The sequence below is a fragment of the Pelobates fuscus genome, chromosome 13, assembly GCF_036172605.1.
Source record: "Pelobates fuscus isolate aPelFus1 chromosome 13, aPelFus1.pri, whole genome shotgun sequence".
Taxonomy (NCBI): Eukaryota; Metazoa; Chordata; class Amphibia; order Anura; family Pelobatidae; genus Pelobates; species Pelobates fuscus.
In genome coordinates, this window is record NC_086329.1 from 26,959,274 (window position 1) to 26,980,198 (window position 20,925).

At 38.8% G+C, this 20,925-nt stretch overlaps 1 protein-coding gene across 4 annotated transcripts in view; it reads right to left on the reverse strand.

Annotated features, from left to right (window-relative positions):
- Positions 1 to 20,925, reverse strand: part of RYR3 (ryanodine receptor 3) — a 477,900-nt gene that overhangs the window by 72,732 nt on the left and 384,243 nt on the right. For all 4 annotated transcript variants that reach the window (XM_063439165.1, XM_063439168.1, XM_063439167.1 and 1 more), the window contains exons 75-83: positions 13,780 to 13,886; positions 12,215 to 12,266; positions 4,756 to 4,806; positions 4,480 to 4,579; positions 3,352 to 3,431; positions 1,836 to 1,912; positions 1,437 to 1,510; positions 840 to 857; positions 115 to 195 (exon numbers count right to left, since the gene is read on the reverse strand). In XM_063439165.1, the coding sequence (XP_063295235.1) occupies positions 115 to 195; positions 840 to 857; positions 1,437 to 1,510; positions 1,836 to 1,912; positions 3,352 to 3,431; positions 4,480 to 4,579; positions 4,756 to 4,806; positions 12,215 to 12,266; positions 13,780 to 13,886 (640 nt within the window). The remainder of the gene's footprint in view (positions 1 to 114; positions 196 to 839; positions 858 to 1,436; positions 1,511 to 1,835; positions 1,913 to 3,351; positions 3,432 to 4,479; positions 4,580 to 4,755; positions 4,807 to 12,214; positions 12,267 to 13,779; positions 13,887 to 20,925) is intronic.

Genomic DNA, 20,925 nt, shown 5'->3' on the forward strand with positions numbered 1-20,925 from the left:
ATATATGAGTGACATGATAAGCACAGCATAAAGTATAAAACATATTTACATTTTCTAAATGTATTATGTATTGAAAGTCATGGCAGGAAAATAATAAATACATATGTGTCTTACCATTGTTATGGCCTTCACACAGAAGTTGCAGGAACCTGAAGAGGTCTCTTGTGAATTCATCATTCTGCAATACCTTCTCTCCTTGGGTAAACAACCATTATTATAATGTTATCGATAACTATAATCACTTCATATGGCTTATCTGTTATTCTAAGAACATGCACATGTCATCAAAATGGTGTCATAGGTACCAAAAAATGTTAGCTTCAAAGTTGTAACTTAATTCTGGATACAGATTCCATAGTGAACATCTCTTATGCCTGTAGGTCTTTATATTAGAAACAATGCCTTCCAAAATGAAGTAGAAATGCCAATGCCAATGAATACAGATATATATGAATTACATTTCTTATGCTTCTTAGACAGGCCAGAGGCGGTAGTACCAGGTTTAACCATTACTGTTAGAGAAGGAGAATTAGGGAAATTTCAATTCTTTATTCCTCCCTTTGCTGTCATATTATTTGTTTCAAAATTACAGAGCTGGCATATTTAGAAAGACATAATGAAAACAAAAGGAAAACAAATTAAATCCAAGAATATTTGCAGATGAGCAGATTTAATTGCTAATTAATGTCTACAGGGCTTTGCAAACCCAATACATTCTCCATCAGTTTATCAAGAGATATAAGCACAGTGCCTGAAGCATGACATCAAGCCATATCAAATGCTTGAAATAAAATGTAATTAGGGAAGAATTCTTCCGGAGTATAAAAAACATCACCTACCTCTTTCCCGAACAATGACTGCATGTCAAAAGGTAGGAAGGAACAAAGAAAGAAAATACTGTAAGTTTCTACTGCGTAATATGCCAGTTATACTATTAGTACGCTTGAGCAATAACTAGCACAATAGACCATAATTAATTAATGATTATTTACAGTGACATGGATACACAAACAAGATTTCTCAGCAAACACTAACGCAAATCACTCATATAGTTGGTAATACTAGATAACTGAAGTAGTACTTACAACTGCACACCATTATGGTTAGGTACATGTAATACTTGGAAGCAAATTAGGTAAATTGTGAGAGTGATCCAAGTACCCCTTTAATGCTTATTTAATGACTTCAACTGTCAGCTGCTACAATTCCCCCATTTGTGAGATACGTAGAAGCTTTAGAATGCTATAAAATGCCATGGCACACTTTTATATTTCACACGTGACTTCTTATATCACGAAATAGACATCTAATGTATCAAAACACAGCAAATATGCAGGTCAACCCAATCACTTCAGATAACAAATCCCATCTACTCATGATACTAGATTAACGTTTTAAAGGCATGTTCTAAATTATTCCACTTGATACACACTTACGTGTGCCTTCCTCTGTGACCATCCCAAGGCCTTCTGCCTTATTCTGTCTTTCGAATGCATTCAAATCGAGAACACTGGGCAACGAGAAGAAGAGCAACATTGAATAAGAACATGTGGCCACTGAAAGCATGTTTTGTTGAGTGCCTTTTTAGGTGACCTTGTCAAGGTAAGAAAGTCAGTATTGGACTAGGTGCATTGTATACGCTTATAACGCAGTTCTTAGTGATTTGCTAAGTATTGTGTTTCTATCGGGATGAAATGCTTGCTGATTATTGCTTTACTTGGTGGATGTTAATATGTAGCACAACAATCTTTCAAGGCCATAGCAAAGATAAACTCTCTTATAGAGAACTTATTCAGCTTACTAGCCGCTGGATCTTGTTACCCTCATTCTCTCACCTGCATGACTGCATCAAGCCGGACAAGCTCTGAAAAAATCCTGCATCTTTCTTCTCCTTAAGGTAATCTAGCATTTTCTGGGGAATAAAAAGTATATATTTGTATTGCGGATCAAATAAGAGCATCAGGACTGTGCAAGAATATCTCAAAATGTCATCAAGTCCTGGTGTATACCTCACTAATCAAAGTGATGCAACCCAATTAACCCTCTTCTAAGAGAAATTAGGAGCGTCTCAACTATGAGAATTATGTTCTTGCAAGATGGCATAGATCAACATATGTAAGTATCAATCCACTACAGATATTATATTACACATGGTAAATATTAAATATTATACATGGTAAATAAGATATTATATATGTTAAATCAATGATGACAGCTTGTTCTGGATATTTATCTACATACATTAATGTTAGTCTAAATTCATGGAAGCATGAGATTCTGACTGTAATCATTTAATCAACTAATTAAAAAAAAGAGATCTCTTTGACAAGAAGAGTGACATCTCAAATTTTACAGACCTTTTTCAAGTCAAACAGCTAATTAGGAATATTCAAAAATACAAGCTCTCCCAAATGTTAAATCTATTCAAAAGAACATTTGCCTATATGCTAATAAGGGAAGTAATATTGCCATGGTATCATGGATAGACAATCGTGTCATTTATGATGAGTAACAATCAAAACTGATAAAAACAATACTCAGTATTCAATACTCCCTGACAAATGATCTGTAAAAGGAGGGGGTAGTGTGTGTGTGTTAAGGAGGGTGGAGGAGGGTAAGGAGGGTGGAGGAGGGTGGGGAGGGTGGGGGAGGTGGGGGGGGGGGACCTGAGCTGGATCCCAAGTGGGATCTTTAAAAGTCTGATGGCTCCATTTCATTAATAGACCCAAGCCCTTTGTAACATGAAGAGAGAAGTAAAACCTTAAATAACAGAGTTTGGGACAATGCCACTTTATTGCACCATATTTGGAGTTAATTATACAGGACAGGGGGTAAAACTGTGGGTGCAGAACTTCTGAATGACAAAACAGTGTCATGTTAAAGAGTTAGAATGTGTTACTGGATTGCTTGTCAGGGTGATATATATGTATATTTCAATTTTATGGTCTATATCTAGACCTTTTTTTGTTGTTGTTAATATAACAATCTATTATGCTGACTTCATGGCTGGCTATCTAAATATCTGTCTGTCTATCTCAAACAGTTAACAGTTCAAACATAGCATCCTATCCTCAGGAATTGCATTTCATTTATTTTATGCTCTATCTTTAGAAGGTACACAGGAACACAAACTATTGTATACATATATACATATTACAAGCAAGTGAGAATCATAATTCTGCTACTAGCTGCAAATACGTGACAGACAGGTCATCTTCATTTAAGAAATCGCCATTCTAAGCAAATGCCCATAGTTCTAACAATCTAAGAAAAACATTGACAAAGCTACATCAAGCCAATCTCCCTGCTTCCCCCCCTAGCAGGACAACAGTGAGCCATGCGTAATTTTACCTGCTGCACCACAGTGTTACCACCATTCAGAATCGAAATTCCAAGTTTCAGAGTTTCCACAACCATGGTACTCATTTCACCTGAATGAAATAAAAATGAATAAAATCTAAATTGAAGCTCTTTTTTATGTTAATATAAACGGATTTAGCAAAATGTCCAAATCCTCAGTTGTAAGAGAAGTACAGCTGGGAACAGCCCTCAAGATTTATGTGTTGAAGTATTGTGTCCTCGTGGCTGCCGGGCTGTGATATTACGATGGTCATTCCTAAGCGACAAGTTGCATACTGTAGAGATACAGTAGTCCACATACCCAGCTGTGCCTTAGATGACGTACATGGAACATGAAACATTACTTTTCTTCTCATAGTTGGGTGCAGAAATCAGTAATTGATTGGTTCAAGTAAAATTAAATATTCGAGCATGATTGGGTAACTTTGGGGTTACATGAACTTTCCCACAAAAGCATTTGATTTTAATTTATTTTATTTCAATGAGTTTAATAAAAACAAAGGGCAATTCAAAGCACCTTGAAATTCTCAGTATTGCCATCTAGCCAGTCTCTCCCTTTAATACAGAGAATTAAAACATTTGGATGACAAAGGAATGACACAGAATAGCCAAAAACGGAAATACTAAAGTCTCATCTCTCCTCACTGAGGCCTTATTGATAAAATATCTCAGACAATTTCTGAAGTATTTTGTTATTGTTTGTTGTGAATCCCTAAAACAAATAAAATATAGACCTTTGACAGCGAAAACGTCTATAACTTGCAACTGTGATACATTGTGCCCGGGACTTTCTAAGAAAGTACAGTCTAGGCGGCATATTGATACAATGGACCTTAGATTTGAAATACAAATTATAACTTAAACGCAGATTAGAAGCCATAGAGATGCAGTGTTCATCATTATTCAGAATGTTGTGATTTGCAGCATAGATACAAGAGTCAGAATGGAAGACCACCCATGTGATTTGCCAAGATCATTTTAAAAAGTACACAGCATAAAAAGTATATATTCAATGAAATAAGTATTTGATATCTCAGGCAGGCTCAGTGTTCTTATAGTCTTGGAGGCCCGATTTTCAGCCAGACCCCACACACGTCTCTCTGTTCTAAGTACTATTACCTTTACTTGCACTGATCATCTGTAATACCATTTCAGCTGCCCCTCTCTCATGCAGACGGGCTTGCTGGTACAAGGTCTTCTGCTTTTCCATTTCTTTTTCCTAAAAACATGATCATATTAAATATCTTGTAGCATATATAATGCTTATAGACTATAAAATCCAGCTTTACAGCTTAGTAGATTCATTTATGACAACTACCCTGAGGATTTCCAGAGAAGCCTTTCAGAGTCTTTCAAACTGAACAGCACCCGTTCATAATTAATCCAAATACTCACTTCAAATGTTTTATCTTTTTCTTCATCTTCTTCTTCTTCATTTTGACAGCTCTATGGCACAGACAGAATGGTAAAAGTTAGAATCAATGCATAAATAGGTCTGGCAGCTGACTGACCTGAGGAGAGGCCAGTAGGTACCTCTCCAGCTTTTGTGAAAACGACACCTCGTTTAATACAGTAAAGTGTCAGATATGTTGGAGATATTGTTACATAATTGCTGGCGCACTACCTGTCAGCTTATCCTGATCTACAGTGAACCCATCTGGGAGGTATGAAGTAGGTATTTCCTATGCAGATATCCATTTCCCAGTACCAAATATTACCATTAACCATACATTATTTCCATTTCTTAAAATTAATGTTCCAGGCAAAATATATTTGTGCTAAGTGTGCGTTAAATATTTTAATATCAATTTCCTGAAAGAGGAGGTAGTATAGATTGTCATGGTTTGTGGTTATCAGAGCCCATAGAAAGCAGCAGTCCTTTACAAATAACAGGAAAAAGTCACTAGTATAAGAGATTTCACATGTCACCCTGCAAAGTGTCTTGAAGAATCAGGCTCTCTTGGGAGCTGCTATGTTTTACCTGAAAGTTTCTTTATCTCTACAGAATTAAACAGAATGTCAACTACTGCAATATAAAATCTGTCTACCATTCTTTCTCAATTACCGGAAAGACACAGCAATGTTTCCGTAATACACATTCTTGGAAATTAGTTTTGTAAAGTAGACAATGCACCGGCTAAAAAGATAAAAACTACTCAGTAAAGGAACATTTTCTCTTTCAATCACAATAATCATGAGACTGACAATCTCCATAGTAAATATACACTGGCCACGACACATTACAAGCGGGAATAAGCAAAGCCTAAAGCAGCTTATCTTATCTGCAGCGCGGGTGTTCAGATGTAATCCAATCAGATGTAGACAAGAACCGTAAAACCAGGCCGAACGACCTCAAAAATGTCTGCATTTAGTTTTGTGGTTAAAAACATGTTATTTAACAGATGCAAAATTCAAAGAGCAGATGTTTTTAGAATTAAACAGAAACCATGGCATGTCCTCCACTGACACTGTAATACCCTTTAAACACTTTGTAACACAAAGCCAAATGGTCATCATCAGGAGTTTGATCACAACGAAAACTTCTTGAAGTGCTATGGTTACTATTCTTATCGAAATAACCTACCACCTCTGCGAGACATAAGAAATTGAATATTTTCTTCAAATACCAGCCAGTACTCAAAACGAACAGCAAATCCCTATGTGAGATGGTGGAGGGAAGATAAGGGAAAGATCTAAGATTAGGTTCTGAAGCTGTGACCGGCAGGTGGTTGCAAATCACTTTCTAAGAATCGAGAGCCGCTATTTTATTCTCTCTGATGAAGCAATAGATTTAGACAAAATCCCTTGGACAAAATAATATTTATGGGTGATTTACGGCTATCATACAAACTATGCCATTTTGTCACTATATTATTTTCCTGTGTTTGTCTTTGAATCAGGGCCGGCGCTTCCTATAGGCAGACTAGGCAGCGGCCTAGGGCTCTGTGTGAGAGGGGGCGCCCGCAGGGACTGTTATGCTGGCCGTGTTTACTCATGAAGAACATGGACCACGCCTCCACCTGTGATGTAGCTGCCGGCGCCGTCCCCCCACTGCTGCAGCCCCTCCTTGTAATTTTGCTAGCTAAACTTCTTTCATCAGCACATAAGCGTTCCGATTGTAACACCGCCTTTGCCTGCCCACCAACCAATAATCCCACCCCTTCCGCAGCTAACTCCACCCACAAAAAGCATAACCCTGTCCCGCCTGTCTCTGCCGCCTCCTCCCAAGCCTTTGCCTCCAGAAGTCCTTTGAAGAGGAGGGTAGTGGGAGGGAGAAGGTTCCACATTCTTCTTCCTCTGTCCTGTTCCTGGTGGCAGGGACCACATAAAGACTGGAAGCATGGCACAGAACAGGTACCACACTGACTGACTGTGCTGGTTCCAGTGCCCCTAGCCCCCACCTGAGTATTTGAGGGAAGAATTTTGCTCTGTGTGTGTGTATTAGGCAGTGTGTGTGTATATTAGGCAGTCTTTCTGTGTGTGTGTATTAGTGTGTGTGTGTGTGTGTATTGGGCAGTGTATGTCTCTACTGGACAGTTTGTGTATTTATTAAGCAGTAACTACATAAACTAGATCTGCAGCTAATCTAAGATGTTTTTTTCACACCCCTAACAAATTATGCAAACAATGTTAAATGCATGGCTATATCTACATCTACTAAATTGTAGATTTAATATATATATATATATACACATTACATATTTTGGAAGGTTTTCCTAACAGTATTGAATCATTTGTAAAGATTATTAAATCAAGACCTTTATGATTCATGTAAAACACGGGTAATATTGCTTCCAAAACTACATATTTAAATAATGCCTGAAAAACCTTGGCTCTATGTATAAACAGTTCTAGGGCAATGCTATAAATGTTATGCAATCACCACCAAACCCAATGGATCTACTTTAAGAGCACCCATCACGAGGATGTCATTGCCTAGTGAGAGGAAATTGAAAGCAGTCCAGAAACAAGGAAAGAGGACCTGAGGTGAGTCAACAGTATTCAATCCTTTGAAAGCTTATTAAATCAAGGTCTTAAGGGACACTCTGGTCACCATAACAACTTTATCTTAATGAAGTTATTATGGTGACAGGAGGCCCCCGCGCGCAGTCTCACCTTAAGAGCTTAAACCATTATCAAATGGTATGCCTCCGGCGCAGATCTGCAGGTCCCCAGGTGGCATCCAGCTTCTGAAAATCAGTTTCAGGAGTCACGGAGTGCTGCCAGGCAGGAGCGCCGCTGATTGGCTTAGAGCGGTCAACTAATGCTCTGAGCCAATCAGTAGCTCCACAGTGATAAAAAAGGAAACATACATTTAATCAATGGGGAGCTACTGATTGGCTTAGAACCTCAGATGACAGCTCTAAGCCAATCAGCATTTCAGATTGGTTTAGCCCATTAAGGTAAGAGTGCGCCCAAGAGTGCGCCCTCCTGGCACCATCATTTAATTTAGATTAAGTTGTTATCGTGTCCGGAGTGTCCCTTTAAGTTCTATTCAACGGATCTTCTGCTCAATAAATGATGGTGATTTAAATATACCCTTTACACTATCTGCTGTTTAATAAGTGTGGGTAAAATGCACATTCTTATCTGTTCACACTGAATCCACCAGATGCTTCTTGCAGGCATTCGTGATTAATGTCATGTAGCAGTTTTTATGCAGCCAGATGGTTACTATGGGCACTGAGAAGGAATAGCTATAGGACAGATATGTCCAGTGCTCATTCAGCTGTGTTGCCTGGACATTCTATGGCACCGTTACACTTGCAGCAAGGTTCTATAAGCAAATGCCTTACTGAGCAACTGAGGAAGCCTCCATAGGAGGCGAAACGCGCTTTGCTAACAGAGACAATCTCTACAAGATTTCCCTTAAATCGTAAGGTCTTGTGTTTTTTATACTTATTGTGCACTTTTATTCAATAAAGCACTTTTTACTATTTCAACTCACCTGTGAAAGGACATCACCTTATTCATCACCTCTGGGCAGTAGAAAGAAGGGAGTGGGAACCTAAATCCCACAACGCTGGAAGATTGAGCCTTATTTTATAGGCTCCTGCCTTGTGAGTTTATTTCCATATACTTCCCTGACGTTTATAGGAGATTTTAGACAATATTGCACTATTATGTGTTCTTTTTGCTTTATCTCCAGGTTGTTTTAAATTCGTTTTAAACAAGAAGATACTCCACCTTATATTGTATGTAAATGCCTTACTCTGGCAGGTTTTATTGTCTGACTTCCCTGTCATACCTTCCCTCTATAGTCTTCTAAGCCTATTCAGACTACCTCCAGATAAGGATGCCAATTGTAATAAGCCTTCAGAGCTGTGAGCCTGGCTATATTCACTGACAGACATTCTGTGCTTAGGACTCGCAATATCATCTATGTAACGGAGATGGCAGCTGACAGGTCTCATAGGTAATGTCTTCAACATGATGACATGGTACAGCCTCGTATGATCCCCCATGTGTGTGTGATCTGCATCATTATAGCCTGCTGCATGCAAGCACTAAGGCTGTCTCTCAAGGTGTGGCACAGTGGGATTTGTGGTTATCATTTCATGATATTTTCAAGGTGATGAGTCATTCCTTTATCTAATACTATGCACTGGAAGGCACGTTCATGGCTCAGAGGTCTGAATTAACAATACACATAGGGGACCTTATTACAGCTCTGCTCCGAGCTGACGCATGTGGCTAATAATATCCAAAGCTTATTTCTAAAAGTATCAGTAAAAAAAAAAAAAAAAGTCATTAGGTCAGGTATTCCTCCCTCTCAGGAGTAACAATTATTTTGGAGTTTATTCTCTAAATACTGTAATGGAGAAAATTATAAACTGAATTGCAAATCTCTACCTTAGTTTTGCTTAAGTTTAAATGTGCAATTTGATTTAAAATGCGCTCCAATTCAGTGTTCTGTGTAGAGATATGTGTGTATTAGTGCAGGGTGTACGGATTTGGTACGGATTAAACATAGTACGGTAACTGGGATACTATTTTACTGTGAGAAATCTACTGGGGGGTGGGGGTGGATTAAATAAAAGACAGAGATGACATCATTAAAAGCCATCAAACAGATGCAATACTCTAAGATCTAGTGAAATTGCATGTAAATTGCATAAAATACATTTTTCTTTGTAGAGAGAAATCCGTACAGACACATATTCGGTGTCTTTATTGATTTCATGCCTTTCTGGCGTATAATTGCATGTGAATTCTTACTAGGACAGTTCTGGAATTGTGATGCTACAAAGGAAGTAAAAATTGAACGTGCTAAATCTAATTTCAGTACAATATGCAGCAAATATTGTGATTCTGCTGCCTGTCTTTCTTGAAGGATGGTCCTAATATTTCCAGCCTGAAGTTCAATCACAAAATTCACAAAAATACTATGGCACATTTGTAAGAAATGCTGCATGCTGCATTTAAAAACTGTCAAATATATCTGCAGTATTCTTTGACTCAATCTTTGTCTATGTAGTATGTTTCAGCCAACATTTTCATATTTGCAATGATTCTTCCATAGCTATTTGTACAACATACTGTTTGTTCTGAATAATAATAAAAAAAACAGGAGATGGATGCTGAGCCTAATTTATATCTGACTTCTAAATTCAACGCTATGTACAGTAACATATTAAACCCAGGAAGTATTTATGCCCTGATGACTACGGTATCGCCCTCCTGCAAGGTATACCAAAAGAGAAACTTCTCTTCTAAGTAGTCGTTTCCTTATTCTCTGTTCCTCTATTTTTCTTACAACTCTGCTATCAGAATCTTCAGACTTGGCCACTTTAAATATCAAAACTCCATCTCCCTTGATTGTCCAGTCCACCTTCATAAGAGTTAAGATAGTTAACAAGGTTATGTAGGCTCAGTGTCTTCTAAATGCCCGAGTTATAGAATACCATTCAGCGTGCATACCATCTGCAGGTGCTAGGTTTCATTAATTTTTTATTGTGGCCAGTGTGTGGTAGTTGTGGCTAATGAATTTTACGCCCTGTAACCTAGATTCCATAACTCCACATTGAGATTGTTTCTCTCCTCAATACAGAATCGGACAGACTGGTTATTATGACAGTTAAAAGACGATACAGCATGTGATCTTAAAGGAGAAGAGTGTTGTATTTATGTACCAGATGACATTGAACAAGTTTGTGATCTAGTAAATCTCATTAAACAACAAACTGCACAGTATCAGATCCTGTAGCTTCAGTTGACTGTGTTCATTATGGAAATATACGATCCTCCATTTAAATGCTTTTGTATATTTACACACACTCTGAAGCAGAACACAAACCTTTTACAATTAACACAGATATATACAGTTTGAAGGTTCTCGGAGCAGCAAAAGTACATGTATTTCTGACCCTATAGTGTTTAATCCACCACTTAGGTGGCTTCCCCCCTCCTTAATCTCCTTATAAAGGGTTAAAACATACTTTGTTTCCAGCGCCGCACGTGTCTGGACTTCGTTTTGGCCAAATCAGCATCTCAATGCAGAGAGTGGAGACGCTGAACGTCAGTGCTGCCTACGGAGCAGTACTGCCCCAGGAAGCACCTCCAGTGGCCATCTAAGGAGTGGCCACAGGAGGTATCCCTAGTGGGCAATGTAAATACTCCCTTTTCTATGCATAGCTGGCATATTTTTTATATATTCTATGTAGTTAGTTTACATCTGCATTATCAGCCGGGCTTTATGTTAAGATTAGTAAGAAACTACCAAAAGCGGCTGTATCTTACTTTTGATGATCTTGAAGGTGCAAGCCTCCAATGAAATTATACATTCAGTAGAATCTGGAGCAGAGTTTGCCATTTTCTTTTCCCTTTGGGTACAGAAAAGCTGTGAGGTTTACATTGGGTAGCTTAAAAAAATTACATTTTCAACCCAAACGATTTACTAGTGGCATCTGAGCTCTTACACACAAGTCTTGACCAGAAATGAACATTATTCCACGTGTGGCAAATTATAGGCAACTCCAATGACCTTGAAATGAAAATCGTGAATAAAAATATATATATATATTTTAAAGAAGTTTCTATCTTTAGTTATATGCTGAATAAACTCTAATCCTGTATCTCAGGTGTTTACTGGAAGCAATTCTGTTCATTATGGGCTGAACTTAGCAGGATCATTCTGATGTATGGATCCTGTGTAGAGGTTAATGTTAGGCCCAATAGGAGTGCGTATTACAGCTGGTCCCTCTAAGTACTTGGGACTAATCAGCTGAAAACCCGGTTCCCAATTACCTTTAAACTAGGCACAACTCAGCATCATCTTTTGAAATAAAGAATTATCTAATCTGAAACTTCTGAATTCTAGCACAGCATTCCGCAGAAGGACTCAGTCAGACACAACTGTCTTCTGCACACATTCCACAGTAGTGCTCTAGACAGGCACAAAGTTTAACTGACTCATTTGTCCATCGCTCTACCAAAACAGACAATGCAGGTAGCCTTTTGCATTAACTTCCAAAAATCCTAAATGAACAAGTGATGTAAATGCCAAGGAAACCCACATCATTCGAAACTGTCTCCCATGTTCATATTGCGCAAATGTACAATGCTATTTGCAGGATCTGGGATTTAATTGGGCAATTCTAACTAGTAAAAAAATAATTATAACTTAATATTGTGAAGCATTCCTCTCCCTCTCAATATATAGCCAATCACATTGCATTATGAGCAAAGAACATGTTAGACATTTAAAGGCGCACTTAACAGATAACCTGTGTTTATTGGTGGGGGGGTTTTCTACCAACAGTGACATTTCCCCACACATATCTGCAGCCTCTAAATATATCTAAAAATCTTTATTTTCCCTTTAAATGTATATGTTGCTCTTTGGCCCACCTACCTTTGCCATCATGGCCGCATATGCTGTATAGAGGGGATCCTCTTCCAATTTGCTGTAAGGAAAGAAATGTTACTGCAGCCTGATGAATCAGATAATTGTTAGAGATTCAATACCAACTTGTAAGATCCGCATAGTAACACAGTTTTAGCATTTGCCTCTAGCTGAGATGACACTGCTTCTATGTATATCATTATAGAACAATCTATATTGTTTTATAGCATCAATGTCACCTAACCTCTATATATTTTGGTAGAACCATTATTTCCATTTATTCTAGCTATCCCTCTTAGGTTGCATACCAGCACTATCATCTTAACTCTGTATATTAGGGATGCATTGTCCTGTTTTGGTCAATTACAGTATCTATATCTCCACAAATTCTAGTTATTGCTCTATAGCTGTATACCATCACAACTTACCTCTTGCATGTTCAGATATTCTATGTATTTTATTATTTGGCTGTATATAGTCACTAATCTCAAGCTATTCGTCTCATGTTGTATTGGCTATATTCTATCACAGTAACCTGATCTCCGGCTCTCAAGAGATATATCATCCGAATGCTTCAACTTCATGCATTGGGTCCCCTTCCAGCTGCACGTGTATTTTCTTTGGCCCAATTTCCTTATATTATCAGAATTTATTTTAAGCTGTGCACAGTAACAAGATCTCAATGTATTCTATCTTTACTTGGCCCAAACTCATGTCTTCATAATAAAAGTATATTTTCAAAATATTCTTCTTCAACGGTAACTTCACAGTTGTAATTCACAACTCCAGACGAACTTATTTTATGAACATTTATACTCAAATAGCTTTAGTTAATACTAATCACTCAAAGGGAGAATAGGGACTAAATGATTTAATTAAGTCAATTAGGTATGGCATAGTCAATAACTATATTATCGGGGGCACGCCTAATAAAATGCTGTTGTTTTGAGTGCAGGTATGGACTTTCATTTTTATGTCCTATTTCTGACATTATTTAATCTTTATAATAAAGATGGACATTTATGAAACGTTTACCTAACTTGTATTGCTATAACTTGTATTGTAGTGCACCATTGCTGACTTTCATCATATATATTTATATATATATATATATATATATATATGAGTTCACGGTCACAATAAACAATAAGATCCTTTGCTATATCTTTTATAGATCTCAAGTTAGCACTGTGTCATGTGGCTCCATTATCTAGGGATCTCCAGCACTGTACTCAAACAGTGCTATAATTTATATGGATGTCATTTCAGCTTTGCTCTGACACATTGATAAATAATACACAGACCTTGGCGGCTTTTTATTTCCAAAGTGACATTGTACCTTAAGTACAAATAAAGAGCTTAGACTGTCCCATTTGAAATGCACATTTAGAGTAAGGTCATTGTACAGTCCACATAATTTTTTGCCAAATGCTAGAGCCGAGCCAATCATAATTATTTTTTTATATCAAGCTGCATGATTTTCTATGGCTGCTATTAAATCTGTCCCGTATCATTTTGCTGCCTAAAAGTATAATATGATATTGAATCCCTTGCCCCCATTCTCAATGTGGTACCTCCTCTCAGTAAGGGCATTACGGCTGAAGTGTAAAATTATCTGGTGAAGGGGATCTGGTTTCTTTTCCGTCTCCTCTTCTTCTTCCTCGTCGGTTTTCTTGGGTTTCTGGGAGACATTAACATGATTTTACAATGCATTTCGAAGAAACAAAAAAAGAACTATTTACAGCACATTCAGCAAGGAAGATGATTGATAGTTTGAGTTGTTTACCAATGTCTGTCTGATACAGGGTGAGCTGTAGTTCTAAGGATTAATTGTTACACTATATCTTATAAAGCTCTCGAACCCTTTCAGACAGAAAATGGTTCTTTACTTGAATAACATGTACTAAGGATGGCTAAGCTTAACTTAGAAAGGTCAGCCTAATTATATTATTGCAAATTGCATGAAGCTTAGAGCATTCAGAGCCCACTCTCACTTCTGAGATTGGGTTATTGAGGTAGCAATTTGTAAAAATTGCAGTCCCTATAAGACAGCTTGAACTTGGAACACTTAGCCCAGGGTTTCCATTATCGTTTTTGTCCCTATTGTATGAACTGGTAGCAGCCATGCTATGGCTCACTGCTATCTGTTTACTGAGCAGGTACAATGACTTTATGTAATTATTGAAACTGCTCTTGTCCAGATGTGGGACACATGGACAAATGCAGCAGACAAGATCCACCAAGGGATACTTTATAATACATGTGACATTTTTGCTTTAATTTTAACGTAATATATATGAATGTCACATAGCTTTATAATGCATTAAAAACACAGTGTTACACTTTACTATACCTTAAGTGTGGCAAAAAATATATATTTCACTAGCATTTCAAGTACCACATATTGCCATCAGTGGTATTCAGTTAAAAAGGGTAAAAAAAAAAAAAGGTTTTATTTTGAAACAACTATGTTTGACAGCTATGTACAATGCCTCCGATATACATATGCTATATCCCATATCTTATATTCTATATTCCTTTACTTGAGTGAAAACAAACTCAAATAAAATCCAAAGCCAAACTACAAAAGTCGTTAACTTTTTTATCTTTAACTCCACCCTCCCAACCCCCTCCACCCAAAAAAGCCTTTAAAGCAACGATTTCTGAAATATACATTGTACCCGGATGATACTTTAACAATTTCACTGTGTAGTTTAAGAAGTAAAGGCAAACATGAAACTCAGAAACTGGTCACAAATTCCATTTGACTTTTTATAAATGAGATCCTTAAAAAATAACTTTTTAAAAAATCTTCCGCAACATTACCAGCCTGCTCCAGGCTATCATGAATTTCTAAACCAAACCTTATCAAAACTGTGCCATTTAACATTACACAAATGGAAATTGTAAGGAAGCTTTACATTATAGTATGTGCTCCACTCATTTTGTTAAATGTCCTTGAGTTGTTATAAAGGTTGACCATAATTCCTAAAATACATATTTCTAAAATCTCAGTATTTTTTCTCCTGATTCTGTATCGTCAAGCTGGCTCTAACCCTTGCATGGGCCATGATTGATCGCTTGTGTGAGCTACTCTGCTGCTTCGAAATGCTCTCAGCATTAATAATGAAATGCTGAGAAGGCTTGCAAGTCACAATTATGTAAGGTTTTAAAACCACGATGCATGGTGCATATCTGCTCATTGAAGCACAATGCAAACAGAATGGAAGTGAGGCGTAAATGCCGGAAACTATGAGACGTCTAGAGGCGATAAGCAGGGCACCAGGATCAAAATGCTCCTTTTATTAATATGGCTGCAGGAATTTATCACAAATAAGCACAAACACTCCTATTTTATTAATGCTGCCCTAGACTGTTCATGTAGTGTAATAATTTTATAACATGACAGGAGGCTTCGTATTTGCTTAAGTCTCTCTTTACTAGAACTCCACAGCAGCACAGAAAAACAACCAATCAGAAAAAAGTTAGGTACTATAAAACTCCCCTCCCCATGCATCATTTCCTCTTTCTTTGCTGCTCCGCAGACAGTACAGGTCAGAGTACCACTGCCTCCTGCTTATAGTGGGTGGTTTTGGGATTTATTGCTTATATTCAGTATTTTAGATTCTATTTTGTAGATTGCACTTGTGGAATTTAGTCATAGTTATATTTATCTTCAGTAATTTATTTATTTTAGACTTGTGAGATTTTATTCTTATGTATTCAGTATTGTTTCTGCCCTTGTTGGATTTTGTTCCAATAATGATGTTATTTATCTTTGTGTGATTTTATTAGTTCCCTGTAACTTCAGGCTCACTGTATTTTCATATATATTTGTGGGGGGTCTTTGGGGTCGTTGCTGTTTTGCCTTGGACTTATGCCCACCCCCTGTCCATTTTCTCCTTCTCTTGTTGTACCCGTTTTTTTCCCCCTTTGCCTGGCGGTGTGTGTGCCGCTCGTGGGCTTCAGGAGGCTGACTACATCTGCCTCCTTCAACCCCGAGCTCCGGGACCGCGGAGTTCATCTCCATCGGTCCAATTAACTTTGCCGGTCGCGAGGGTACTCGCGTGCGCGCCCAAGTACCCAGCGGCCGGATCTTCTTCCCCACGTGCCCGCCTCGCCGCGGCCGCCCCCGTGCGCGGACCGCGTGTGTCTGACCGGGCGGGGGAGAGTCTGACCGGGAGAGACCGCTCACGGCCCCTCCCCCGTCGGTACATTGCATTACTCGTTGGAGGTCTGTCCCCACCCAGTTCAGCTTCTCCTGGCTGCATGTCAGTTTGTTTTTCCTTAGGTGGCTGCATGCAGCTATGTGATTACACCTTCTGTTAAGGGGACATTATAATGGCAATGTTCCTATGAGATTACTATATCCTGGTATATGTATGTGTGGGTGTATGTATTGGTATATATATATATATGTATGTAGATTTGTGTGCGTGTGTGTCTATAGATGTTGAGATGTGTGTGTATATATAGGTTTACTTTTCTGGGCTGGAGAACAGCCTATTGTCAGTATTCCATGTACTGCTCTGTCTGTTACACAGACCTTTGTTTTGCCACTGTAGGCGTACTTCATACGCTTACTTCCAGTGGGAGCCTGTACCCTGTATGCACCAGGTCTTCTATGTCAGAGGCCTGCGTCTGGCCCATTATCACATGGTACACCAGGACCTATTATGTCACTCAGATTGCTGTGAGTTTTGCTCACAGTGTATATCACAGTTTACTGCAAGTTCTACTGACAGTGTATATCGCGGATTGCTGGGAGTTACAGGTATATTGGTAAGTTAACTCTAGGATTCATGTGCTTCTCAGTATATATTTTTCTGTCCAGCGATGTAATCTCAGATGAGACTGCTCTGGATGGATTCTCTGTCCATGGCAGATATATAAGCTAACAGACCTGGCTCTGACTCACACTGATATGGGAGACCAGTCTACGCTGATACTATACAATTTTCTTAGGTTCTTGGGGAGAGTCTTTGAGTTGGCTATCATTTCGCCCTACTCCTGGAAGTGTCCATGGTTACTTTACCCTTCAGCCGGTATGATGCTGGTAATCTATAATAACGATAAGAAATTTCAAACAGATCTGTGTGAGCATGTGCATGCCAATTCACAGTTTAACCCCTTAAGGACACATGACGTGTCTGACACGTCATGATTCCCTTTTATTCCAGAAGTTTGGTCCTTAAGGGGTTAAGGAGACTTTCGCTCAGTGTATGTTACATTCATGGACGTGATTGGCACTGGAACAACTTCCGCTTCTACCCAGTACAGCTGGTATGCAAGTATTTGCCTGCTGGGCTTTTAGGGACTGCCAGTCCCGGTGCAGGTTATTCACATGGCATTACGCCGTCTAAAAGGGTTGATGTCTATGGGTCCTATGTCGCAGGATGCTCTGAGGATCTACAATTGTAGGGACCTCTATCCGAACTCAGAGGTCCCCGTTACTCATTCAATACCCATTGTTAAGCGCTACGGAATCGGAAGGCGCTATATATAAATACATGATATAATAATATAATGGTAATACACAACCCATTGATTGGCCTGCTATGTCTGTGCCCCATTGTTTGGCCTGCTATGTCTGTGCCCATAAGATCGGCCTGCTATGTCTGTGCCCATAAGATCGGCCTGCTATGTCTGTGCCCATAAGATCGGCCTGCTATGTCTGTGCCCACTAAAACGGCCTGCTATGTCTGTGCCCATTAAATCGGCCTGCTATGTATGTGCCCATTAAATCGGCCTGCTATGTCTGTGCCCATTAACACGGCCTGCCATGTTTGCACCCATTAAACGGCCTGCTATGTCTGTGACTATTTGCTTGGCGAACCATTCTGTGTCCATTCGTTTGGCCTGCTGGGCCTGTGCCCTACTGACGGGCCTGCACTATTGGTACCGAACCCCTTTTGGCCGCAGGCCTGAAGGAATATCACTGAGGAAAACCCAGTGCCCACCAGTGACATGGAGATGGGCAGGTGTCATTTGCCATTCCTTTGAAGATTTCTGGGATTCACTATTCCCAGAATAGTCGACCACCGTTCCTCCACACAAGTTCAGTTCCGAACCCTGAATGGACGTCCTTTGGAGTCTTTTCTCTATTGTGTCACACAGTCCATTTGGAATATTGGGATCACTTAGAATATGGCTGGTTTGGCCACGCTCTTGCCTGCATTATGAATTTATTCTCAGATGAGACATCTCACCGGGTAGGACAGGAAGGAACGAAAGACCCTCCTCGGTTTCTTTTGTGATTTTGGTGGTGGACTTAGACGCATTCCTTGAGATTGGAGATCTACCTGCAAGGCCACATCGCCGAATGACCCTGGCACGATCGGTGGAGCCGCCTTACGGATCATGAGTTGAGACATGGTGGCAGTTTCTTCTCGCGACCCTAAGTCCGAAATTGATCTTCGATATTATACAACTACGGGAATATGGCTGATAGGTCAGCTTGCCAGCTCATGGCCCGACTGCTAGGAAACATGTCGCAACACCATCTACAATGGATTTACCAGCGATTCTATTTTTCTCTCGTTTCAGCTTACAGTCCATCAACACTATCTAGTTTGCGGTTACTCTCGGATGGTGGACATCATTATATTCATCGTATCTAGGACTTCGTTTCTTTCCCATGATGTTCTCTGCCTTTTATTCTGTTTTGTCGCAGCTTGAAAGAGGAAATGATGCATAGGGAGGGGAGTTTTATAGTACCTAACTTTTTCCTGATTGGTTGTTTTTCTGTGCTGCTGTGGAGTTCTAGTAAAGAGAGACTTAAGCAAATATTCGCCTCTTGTCATTAATAAAATTAAGATTAAGCATAATCTACAATTTTAGATAACCCCTGCAGTGGAAAATGCCTTTGCAATTTTCTGGAATTGAAAAAGTTAAAAATTCTATTGTTCTGTAATTTTAGAGGAGTGTACAATAGCGTCGGACATGCTGATAATGTTGCTGAAGGGAAAGTTAAAATGCCCAGAATAACCCAACCAGTTTCTTACTATCATATTGCTTTTACCAAAATCTTATGAAAAGTTCGTACTAGGATTACCACTTACTTGCTGATTGCTGGTTGTATTTTTTATTATCAAAACACATAAATCATTGATATGTTTTGTGAACATGCAAACAACATGCAATAGGGAAGTTGGGAGGGATGATCTATGTCAATGGGAATGAATGAGTGGGAAAGGAGGAAGGGAAGGAAGGACACGGTTTGGGGGGGATGGTAGTCGTCTCAGCTTAGGGTTACAGGACAGGATGGTTACAGTATCAGGATTACTGTTGGCTTCAGCTCTGAGAATCCAGTTTTGACCTTTTAGGCTTAAAAGACAAAGCAAAGACCAAGTCAACTGGAAGATAGAGAGATTGCCAGTGACAAAGGTCATTTTAAACCTTGTACAGTATAGAAACTCACAGAGTATTGAAAGGTGATGGGTCAGGGATAATATTAAACTGCAAAACCAAGATAGAAATGGCATCGGAGATAAGTATTTTGTATTTATGCAGATTTTATGCAATTTTAAATATAGCAGAAAAATGCAACTTACACAGCCTTTAATGCTTCTACCCAAGTTATTTGCTTTTTTACCCACAAAGCAATTGTGATGGCCCCATTGCAAACAACAGAATGTTCATAGAGTTCAGAATGCTATAGCGTTCATCTAGCTTTTTTTTTTTATACATATTTTAAAAAATTTGATAAAATGGTCTTACACCTTCACAGCTTTCTTTACATATTCTGATGATTACACACATAGGCTGATGGGAAAAAAAAAAACGCATACATGCACAGATACATACATATAAATATCTGTGTTAATCTAGTCTGCACCTTGACATTTTTGACTAAATCTTCCTTTAGGTTAAAGCATTGCGGGATCTACTTTTAATAATGTTAGAGTTACCTTTTAATAATGGTAGAGTTACGGTAATTACTTACATTTGTGGACCTGTGGGACCCATAACACAGCCCCCAATACTGGTGAAGGAGTACGCATTTTAAAACTGGAGGATTAAATGTATGTGGTACATCTGTGAAAAGAAGTATGCTTTTTCCTATCACTACTTGTGTCTGAGAAGAAAAGTATGCTTACTAAGACACAGCTATGTCAATAAACTGTCCCCATTAGGACCCTGATGCCTTGAAAAACTATGCCTAGTGGGACACAGAGCCTGGGAGAATATTATACTTCCCAGGACACATGACCCTTGAGAAACTATACTTATCATCACTCAGGTTTATCATGAAATTATATCCACAGGAACACGCCACAAACATAAAGCATCAGCGTGCTGTAGTACTTTAAATGCCCTGAATCTGTCACATTTATGACAATTTATAACATTTTATAATTAGGGCAGAGACACCTCACTGGCAGTCAGTCAGAAAGCCAGAGAGAATTTTTTCCACTTGAGCTAGCTCTACAGAGTTAACGGAAGAGGCAGGTTCACTGTTTATTACAGCTCACTAATAAGCTTTAGAAAGACGTGATTGCGTGTGCTTATCAATGGGGGGTGGGCTTGTAAAGACAGATAACAGATCTCCAGCTTTTACAACTAGTTTGTAGATGTAGTCCAAATAAATGCCTGCATGTCTTCATTGGGTGTATATATTTTTTTTTAAAGAAAATATGTTTTTGGCCATAGGGTGTTCTTTTGGGCAGAGGTGGCCATTGCCCCCCCTACATCATAAAGTGCCAGACTTTTAGGAATAG